Genomic DNA, 9315 nt, shown 5'->3' with positions numbered 1-9315 from the left:
CCGGAGCCGCAGCGAGCCCGCTCCAATTAACGGCAATTAACAAATGCAAACCCGGCGGTAATTAGGCAATAAATAACCTGTGTGCCAGGTGCCCTACCGGCACCAGGACTGACAGCGACCACTTGTCCCAGGGGCTGGGAATACAAAGCCAATTTTGGGCCGGGCAACACCACAAAAAGCAGATTGGGGCTGAGAAATGAAGTTTGGGGGGGGGTCACTGAATCTCCAGCACCACCCAACCCCCCAGAGGCAAACCCCGGCTCTGTGCTGAGGGGTTTCACTCTCCCTGTCAGGTTCACCTTAAACCCAGCCCCGGGAGCGCGGCTTGAGGAGCTCGAACCGCTCCTGAACCCAGGGAGCTCCGGGGAGGCTTTGGGGTGCGCCGTGCCCGCTGCTTGTGGTCACCTCTCCTCCAGCCCCGGCAGGGTCACTCATGGCCCTGTGCCCCCCAGGGACCCCCGGGCGGAGCAGGGGAGCAGCGCCCGCCCTCCGCAGCTCCCGCAGAGCCGCACGGGCTCAGCGCAGTGATGGCTCCATCTGGCTTCCAGCGCCAGCAAAGGGAGCTTGAGCCCGCTCCCGGGTCCGCCACATCCCCCCGGGATGCCAGGGGAGCCCGCTGTAGCCCCGGGATGCCAGGGGAGCCCGCTGTGCCCCCGGGATGCCAGGGGAGCCCTCTGTACCCCCGGGATGCCAGGAGAGCCCGCTGTGCCCCCGGGATGCCAGGGGAGCCCTCTGTACCCCGGGATGCCAGGGGAGCCCGCTGTGCCCCCGGGATGCCAGGGGAGCCCGCTGTGCCCCCGGGATGCCAGGGGACCCCGCTGTGCCCCGGGATGCCAGGGGAGCTCTCTGTGCCCCCCGGGATGCCAGGGAGCCATCTGTGCCCCCCGGGATGCCAGGGGAGCCCGCTGTACCCCGGGATGCCAGGGGAGCCCACTGTACCCCGGGATGCCAGGGGAGCCCTCTGTGCCCCCCGGGATGCCAGGGAGCCATCTGTGCCCCCCGGGATGCCAGGGAGCCCTCTGTGCCCCCAGGGGAGCCCTCTGTGCCCCCCGGGATGCCAGGGGAGCCCGAGCCTCGCTGCCCCAGGGATGGGGAATCCCTGGGCTCCCACCGATCCCCTCCAGCAGATTTTCTCTCTATATCCAACCCAAATCCACCCTTCTCCCCGTTTAAAATCTGTTTCTCCTGGCTTGAGGAAAAGCTTTCCTCTGACTTTTCCAAGCCCTGAGGCTGCCACAAGGAATTCTCCAGGCTGGACAGCCCCAGCTCCCCCGGCCTGGGCAAGGGAGAGGAGGGGCGAGCTGCAGAACCTCCCTCGGCTCCCTCAGAAGAACAGCAAAGGTTCTTCCAGCCCCAGACCCCCTCCAGGGTCCCCTCTGGGTGTGCTCTGGCCCAGCCAGGTGTGCCCTGTCCCGGGATCCCCTCCCGGTTTGTGTGCTCCGGGGGTCTGAGGGGGAGCGCTCTCCCTGCCCTGCTGGGCACAGCGAGTTGCCGGGGTCTCTCTTTCTAGCTGGTCAGAGTGACCCCGACTAAAGTTCTAAAGTTTCTTTTCCCAGCCCGGTGCTTGAAGAAAAAGTCAGGGCTCTTCATTTTTTCGGTCTCAAGATTGTTTATTGCATATTATCTATAAAGTTCTTTCTCCCTGTCCAGCCGAGATCCGTTTGGCAGGACAGCCAGAGGCACTCCTCCCTCCTCCAGGGCGGTGTTATCTTTATATACTACAAACTACGTGTACAATATTTACAGTTATTTTCCAATACCTATCATCTATATTAGACAGTGAGTTTCTACTTTAGACCAATCTAAAATTGCCAACATCACCAGACAAGATGGAGGTAGAGAAGAAAAAGAAAGGCTAGACACGCCCAAATCCCTCCATCTTGTCACCAGAAACCCCTATACCAAAAATCCTAAAACCTACATTTAGACTCTGTAATTATTTTATTCTTACACTATTTACACTATTGTGGCTTTTATCTCTTTCTATAAAGGTGACAAGTTATTCCGTGGTTCATAATCGAACCCACTGGTGTTCTGGGCTGTGTGCCAGGGTCTCCGAGCCCCCTGGCAAGGGTCCCAGGAAACTCCGGACTCCCAAAGGAATGTCCTGAGTTCCGACAGCGAGTGCTGCAGCGCAGGGGACGCGGGGTTTGTGGGTTCTGGGGGAAACGGGTTGGGAGAGAGTTTTCAGGGTTGGATGGGTTTACACGGGATGTGTCTGTGTGTAAACGCTGAGATAAGAAACGCCTCTCGGGTGCCCCATCTCTGGGTCAGAAAGGGATACTGTCCGACAGACTGCCAGCACCCACTGCCACTCCACGTCCCGTCTGTCACCCCCTAGCACCTCCAGGCGCTTCCCTGCAGGGCTGGGAGTGGACTCGGGATGGGGCAGGAAGGGAGGATGGGATCGGGGCAGGAGGGAAGTTCTGCTCCCCCTGCCACCCTCCCACCCCGTCCCTCAGCTCTGCTCCCCCTGCCACTCTCCCACCCTGTCCCTCCCCCCAGGCGCCCCGAGGACCCGGCTGCTCCCTCCGTGTCGGGGTCTGGAGAGCTGAGCTGGCACATGGAGAGCTCCACTCCCCTCCCCTGCCCGCCCCGGCACTGCCCTCAGGGTGAGCTGGGCACGGCGGTGCCTCCCTTCCCTCTGCTCTCCCCCAGCCCAGTTCCACTCTGACTGCCACTGCTCTCCTTCCCTGCACCCCCAAACCCCCCTGGCCAGGGCCCCTCTTTCCCCCACACCTCAGTGTTTGGGAATTCCCCCATCTTTGCCTCCAGCATTGGCCCTGACCACCCTGAGTCACCTCCAGTCCAACCAGTCTGGCCAGGCTGGTGCTGGTGGCACGGTGGCCACGTGGGCCAGCAGGGCAGCGCTGGCATCCCTGGAGCTGCCAGAACATCGGGCACCTTTCCCAGCTCCCCCAGGAGGCTCTGCAGCCGTGGCAGGGCAGCAGGTGGCACTCAGAGATGCCCATGGGGACCTTTGCCAGCAGCTGCCACCACGCCCAGGTGCCCATCTCCAGTAGCAGGGAGCAGGGTGACCAGAAACGTGGGTGAGCATCAGGCACAGTGCCACTCCTGGGGCTGGTCCCTGCTGGTGTCCCCAGGAGGGTGGCACCACCCTGTGGTGCTGGTGCCATCCCTCCCCTCTCTCTGGGGCACGGTTTTGGTCCTGAAGGAGGAGCAGGAGTGCTGGTTACCCTGGCAACACAAGATGCTCTCCCCCAGACAGGGACAATATTTGGCAAGATCTGCTAAAAATACTCCCTGACTCAGCTGTGACAGTGCTACACGTGTCACCTCCTGCTCCCCAGGGCTCCTTGGGTGCTGCTGTCCCTGCTGGTGTCCAGAGTGTCCCTGGTCACTCACCCTGCCTGCTGGGGACCTGCCGGGGTCCCAGAGCAGATGTGGCCCAGCACTGTCCCCTCCCCAGGCCAGCCAGCCCGGGGACAGAGCAGGGACAGCTGGTGGCCTGTCCCACCCAAAGGGACTGGGAATCTCCCTGGGGAGGGACCTGCAGGAGCTGCTGGGGAAGGTAAATGATTCCTGAGAGTTTAAATAGGTTTAAAAAGGACTTTTTAATGATTTTGCTGCTTTTCCTAATACCATTACAGCCTTCTCCATGGCAACCAGGGGAGGGGCTCAGACTTTGCTCGGGGCTGGGAGTTCATCTGCTGGAGCTGCAGTGGTGGGGGGATCACACAGGGGGTCCCCATGGCCAGGGACACGCTGGGAGGGGACAGGACCCCCAGTCAGGTCCCCGGGGTGCCTGGGGAGCTGGGGGCACAGGGGGGGCCCGGGGTCCCAGCAGCTCCTGCCACATCTGGAGACCAGGCTGCCAGGGAGGTTTAGGGGGGCAGACAGGCCTGGAGGAGCTGCCCCAAGGAGCTCTAAAGGTGGAGATGGCTCCAGCTCCTCCCTGCCAGCACTCTGAGGAGGGATTTCCTTATTTACCTTCCTTATTTTCCCATTGCATCTCATTAGATATTTCCCTTGGGAGGGCTGCTGGAGGCAGGGAGAAACCTGCTCCCAGCTGCAGGCAGGGCTTGTTTAAACTTCCCAACAAGGTTTTGTGGGTTTTGGCTGGCTGACCTGTGCTGGTTCAGCTCTTTTTAGCCTCCAGATTGATTACACCTTGTGTCAATATGTGCTCAGTGCCTATTAGTGGGTGCATGTATCCCTATCCCTCATTTCTCCCTCCTGATCTATAAATTCCCAGAAGACAGGATTAAAATAGAGGGGGAGGAGGATTCCACTCGGGGCCAAAAGGGAGGAGGGAAAGCAGGACCTGTGGGAAAGCTGGGTGGCAAGGCTGCAGCCTGGATGTGTCTCTCCAACTCCTCTTCTTCCCATGGGCATGGCAGTGCCTGGTGAGGAGCTGAGCTGTGGCCTGGGAGCTGGGCAAGTGCCAGGCTCCCAGGGGAAGGGGCAAGGTGGGATCGTGGTGGGGTGCCCATGGTGTGGGAATCGTGGGGAGGGAATCCCTGCTCCTCCCAAAGCAGCCTGGGGGAACCAAGGCTGGGAAGAGCAACTGCAGGGCAGAGATTGCTGGTCCTGGAGCTGTGGGTGTCAGTGGGGCCAGCCTGGTGCATCGCCAGGGAGGAGGGACAGGGGAAGGTTCAGCCATGGCTTTTCTCTCTGGCCACAGGGCTCCTCTTGCTGGGGCTTCTTCTTTCTATTTCTTTCCTGGAAACTGGTAAAAGATTCCACAGAGCCTGTGTTAGAGCCTGGTGGGGAAATAACCTGGGGCACAGGACAGGTCAGCGGCCTCCCCGGGGCGGTTTTGATGAGCTGCCAGGGGCAGAGTGTGATCTGCCAGCCCTGGAGCATCACCCGCCCTCATCCCACTGCCTGGGGGCTGGCAGAGGAGCAGGGGACCCCCAGAGCCACCACCCCACCAGGGGGACCCTGCCTTTGCTCTCAGTTTCCTCTCGGGCACAGAAGCACTGGGCAGAGCAGGGTGTGGAGCTCCCAGCAGCATCCCCAGCCACAAGGCAAGACAGGAGGGAAAATGGGAAAATGCCCTGGAGGGGCTGAGGGTTCTGCCCCGAGGTTTTTAGTGCTACACAGGGAAGAGTTTTTCCCCTTTTCACAACTCATTTCCCACTTGCACCACCATAAACCCTCAGGAATTTCAGCCCATCCTGCACTAAGGCTGATCCCCAAACCTTCAATCCTTGTGTCCTGTGGATGGTCCAAGCCCCAGCGTGTGGTTTCTGTGTCCTGATGGAAAGTGAGGAGCCACTGCCAGGGCTCATCCCGGGGCATCCCCGGCAGAGCAGGGCAGGGAGGGGTCAGTGCTGCTGCTCAGCACCCTCCAGCAGCTCGGGGCACGGTGCTGGGACACCCTCTGGGGTTGCCCCATTCCTCCCTCCAGGCTCAAAGCCCACACAAACCCCATGTCTGGCAGGACCCCATCAGGTTCCGTGCCCTTGTCCCGAGCTGCCCGAAGGGCAGTCCCCAGGAGCCCGTCCCGGTGCCACTGCCCGGCCAGGCTGTCCCCGGGGCTCGGCCACGGCCGGGCCAGCAGCAGTGGGGTTAAGCCCGGCCGGGCGGGTGCCTGGACAGGCGTCAAGGTGGTTGCTCCATCCATCCCTGCGCAGTCGGAGGGGCCGGAGAGCGGAGCGGGAGCGGGAGCCCTGCCCTGCCCTGCCCGCCGCCATGAGCGCAGGCAAAGGTGAGGCTGGAACTGCCCCTCGGCCTGGGGGGACACGTAGGGACCGGGAGGGGACACGCTCGGGCTCTGCCCGGGCTCCAGGCGCCCTTTACTCTGCTCCTCCTCCACTGCTAATAAGGCATTTTGGGGACCCCGAGGGGCCTGGGGGGGCTGCAGGCATCGCGGGGCAGAGCCCAGACGTGGATGGGAGTGCGGGGATGGGCAGGGACCGCGGCACCGGGACCCTTCGGTGCCCAGCGAGTCCGGGGGCAGCCGGGGAGGGACGGGGACGGGGGCCGGGGGCCTTTCCCCATGAACGGGAGAAGCTGCCGCTGCAATATGGAGATGAATTTCGGGGGGGGGGGTCCCTGCACCCGAGGGCTCAGAGCTGTGGCAGCACTGGGGGGATGATCTTGGACCGTTTCCCTCTGCAAACCCCCGCAGCTGCCCCGCGTGTGCAGCGGGCCCGGAGTGACCCCTTTATCCCGCCCAGTCCCGGCGGTGCGGGCACCCACCAAGGGGGTCCCAGGGGGGTCCCCCAGAGCAGCCACAGCCCCGCACTGACGCTGTCCCCTCTCCTCCCCCCCCAGCAGGCATCCCCCTCCTGCTCCCCCTGGTCCTGCTGCTGGCTGCCGCCTCGCAGCCCCCCGGGGGGGACCCCCCGAAGGAGGGGGCGGACGGGGAGGGCCCGCGCTGCCCCAGCCCCTGCGCCTGCAGCCTGGACGATTACAGCGAGGAGCTGAACGTCTTCTGCAGCGGCCGCAACCTCACCCGCCTGCCCGAGGACGTGCCCCACAACGCCAAAGCCCTGTGGCTGGACGGCAACAACTTCACGCTGCTGCCGGCCGCCGCCTTCAGGAATTTGTCAGCCCTGGACTTCCTGGACTTGCAGAGCAGCCAGCTGGGCTCCGTGGAGCAGCACGCCTTCCACGGGCTGCGCAGCCTCTACCACCTGCACCTGGAGCGCAACCGGCTCAGGCACCTGGCCCCGCACACCTTCCTGCACACGCAGAACCTCGTGTCCCTCAGCCTCAACAACAACCACTTCAGCAAGGTGGAGGAAGGGCTCTTCGCCGGCCTCTCCAACCTCTGGTACCTGAACCTGGGCTGGAACTCGCTGGTGGTGCTGCCCGACAAGGTGTTCCATGACCTGCCCAACCTGAGGGAGCTGATCCTGGCCGGCAACAAGCTGCCCTACCTCCAGCACCAGCTCTTCTGCAGCCTCACCGAGCTGAAGGAGCTGGACCTGAGCGGGAACGCGCTCAAGGGCATCAAGATCAACATCTTCGTCAAGCTGCAGAAGCTGCAGAAGCTGTACCTGAACCACAACCAGATCAACGCCATCGCCCCCCGCGCCTTCATGGGCATGAAGTCCCTGCGGTGGCTGGACCTGTCCCACAACCGCCTGGTCTCGCTCTACGAGGACACCTTCCTGGGCCTCCTGAGCCTGCACGTGCTGCGCCTGTCCACCAACTCCATCACCGGCCTGAGGCCCAGGACCTTCAAGGACCTGCAGTTCCTGGAGGAGCTGCAGCTGGGGCACAACCGGATCCGGGGCCTGGCGGAAAGGACCTTCGAGGGGCTGGGCCAGCTGGAGGTGCTGAGCCTCAACAACAACCAGCTGCAGGACGTCAGGGCCGGGGCCTTCCTGGGGCTGCACAACGTGGCCGTGATGCACTTGTCTGCCAACTGCATCAAGGTCCTGCCTGACTTTGTCTTCAAGGGGGTCACCAAGCTGCACAGCCTCCACCTGGAGCACAGCTGCGTGGGCAGGATCCGCGCCAACACCTTCTCCGGGCTCTCCAGCCTGCGGCGCCTCTTCCTGCAGCACAACAGCATCTCCCTCATCGAGGACCAGAGCTTCAGCGAACTGCACGAGCTCCTGGAGCTCGACCTGAAGCACAACAGGCTGAGCCACCTCTCGCCCCGGCTCTTCACGGGGCTCAGCAACCTGGAGTACCTCTTCCTCTCCTCCAACCAGCTCCTGGAGATCTCCCAGGACACCTTCAGCCCGCTCCAGAGACTCTTCTGGCTCGACCTGTCCCACAACCAGCTGGAGACACTGGACAACAGCGTCATCTCCCCCCTGGCCAACCTGCGGTACCTCAGCCTGAGGAACAACTCCCTGGAGACCTTCTCGGTGGCCTTCCTGTGCCCGCCCTTCGCCCTGGAGCAGCTGTGGCTGGGGGGCAACAACTGGCACTGCAACTGCTCCCTGAAGGGCCTGCGGGACTTCTCCCTGCAGCACCCGGCCGTGGTGCCGCGCTTCGTGCAGTCGGTGGTGGAGGGGGACGACAGCCACGTCCCCATCTACACCTACAACAACCTCACCTGCCTGCACCCGCCGGGCCTGGCGGGGCTGGACCTGCGTGACACTGCCCAGGAGAGCTTTGCTCACTGCTGAGCTGGGCTGGCCCTCCCAGGGACCCTCATCCCGGCCCGGTGGCCGCCCCGGCCAGAGCACAGATTTGCCACCGCCTCCAGCAGCCGCCTCGCTCAGAAGATGCTGGATGGGCACCAGCCCCCCTGGGCTTCAAACTGAGTATTTCAGTCCTTTAATATGTAAGGAGCAGCCCCCAGGGCAGAGCGTGGTTGCTCCCAGCTCCCAGCAGGAGAATCTCTGGATGGGGGAACGCTGCACCCCCAGCCCTGCAGCCACGGCAAGGGGCAGCCCTGCGCAGGCCAGGACTTTTATGAGACAAAACAAAGCGTTTTCCTGCCATGGAGGAGGAAAAAAAGCCCCCCCCAAGCTTAGGGAAGGGGGCAGAGGACTTGCTGCAGTGATCCCTTGCAGCAGCAGGTGTAGGCAGGGCACAGAAAGCCACTCACCTGATAAATGGCAGCAGACAAATAAACCTTTGGAGCTATTGCAACCCACCTTGTAAGTTATGTTTTTTCCAAAGCTCGTGCTGCCCACAGCCAGGATTCCTCCCCAGAGCCCCTCAGGGTGAGGGATTCAGGCTCCCAGGGGGCTCCCAGCATTTCCTGCAAGCCTTGGGGGGTGGCTTGTTCCCAGGGAGGGAGCAAGAAATGCCCAGCTCTCCCACAGAAGCCAACAGCCCTGACAGATTCCAGCTACTGCCCAGCTCTCCAAATCCCAGATAAGTGTCCAAAGGTCAGACAAAATTTTCCTGGAAAATTGCATGAGGGGAAAGCTGCTGGGGTGTGGGTCCTTGTGCAGCAGGAGCAGGGCTGGGTGCTGCTCCTGCTCCTGCCTGCTGGAATCCAGTCTCCTCAGTGGAAATCCAGGATTTCCCTGTCTTCCCAAAACCTCACTGTGAGGGGGAGTCCCAAAGGCAGAGAGGGAGGCAGGCAGGAGGGGCTCAGAGTCCAGGAGGGAGGGAGATGAGATGCAAGGCCACCACCTTCACTGCTTCCCCAGCTTAACTCCAGCCTGCAAGAGGAGGGCAGCTCCCATGGGAGCAGCAGCCCATGGGAAGGGGTGCAGGGAACAGGACACTGGGAAGTGAAAGAAGCAGGAACCAGCTGGGGACACAGAGGAGCCCCAGGCTGGGGCTGGAGAACAGCTCCTTGAAGGGCTGCCAGAGCTGGCTCACAGCAAGACAAGGGACAGGCTGGATCCCGATGCTGTTATAGGAGAGATTTAGCTGAATTCCAGCAAGGAGACCAGGGAACAGCAGCAAACACCTTGATGTATGTGA

The 9315-nt window shown here is 62.4% G+C and overlaps 1 protein-coding gene across 2 annotated transcripts; it reads left to right on the top strand.

Moving 5' to 3' along the window:
• Positions 1–5517: 5517 nt before the first annotated feature.
• IGFALS (insulin like growth factor binding protein acid labile subunit) lies at positions 5518–8526 on the top strand. Of its 2 annotated transcripts, none has more exons than XM_059862212.1 (2): positions 5518–5674; positions 6244–8526. In XM_059862212.1, exons 1-2 carry the CDS (start codon positions 5659–5661, stop codon positions 8055–8057), a joined length of 1830 nt encoding a protein of 609 aa, XP_059718195.1. In that variant the 5' UTR covers positions 5518–5658; the 3' UTR covers positions 8058–8526. The 2 variants fall into 2 exon arrangements, with proteins under 2 accessions (XP_059718195.1, XP_059718196.1); XM_059862213.1 differs by having other exon boundaries at positions 5527–5674; positions 6247–8526.
• The last annotated feature ends 789 nt before the right edge of the window (positions 8527–9315 follow it).

This window comes from Haemorhous mexicanus, chromosome 17 (assembly GCF_027477595.1).
Source record: "Haemorhous mexicanus isolate bHaeMex1 chromosome 17, bHaeMex1.pri, whole genome shotgun sequence".
In the NCBI taxonomy this organism is placed as follows: Eukaryota; Metazoa; Chordata; class Aves; order Passeriformes; family Fringillidae; genus Haemorhous; species Haemorhous mexicanus.
This window is presented reverse-complemented; position numbering and strand designations above follow the sequence as displayed.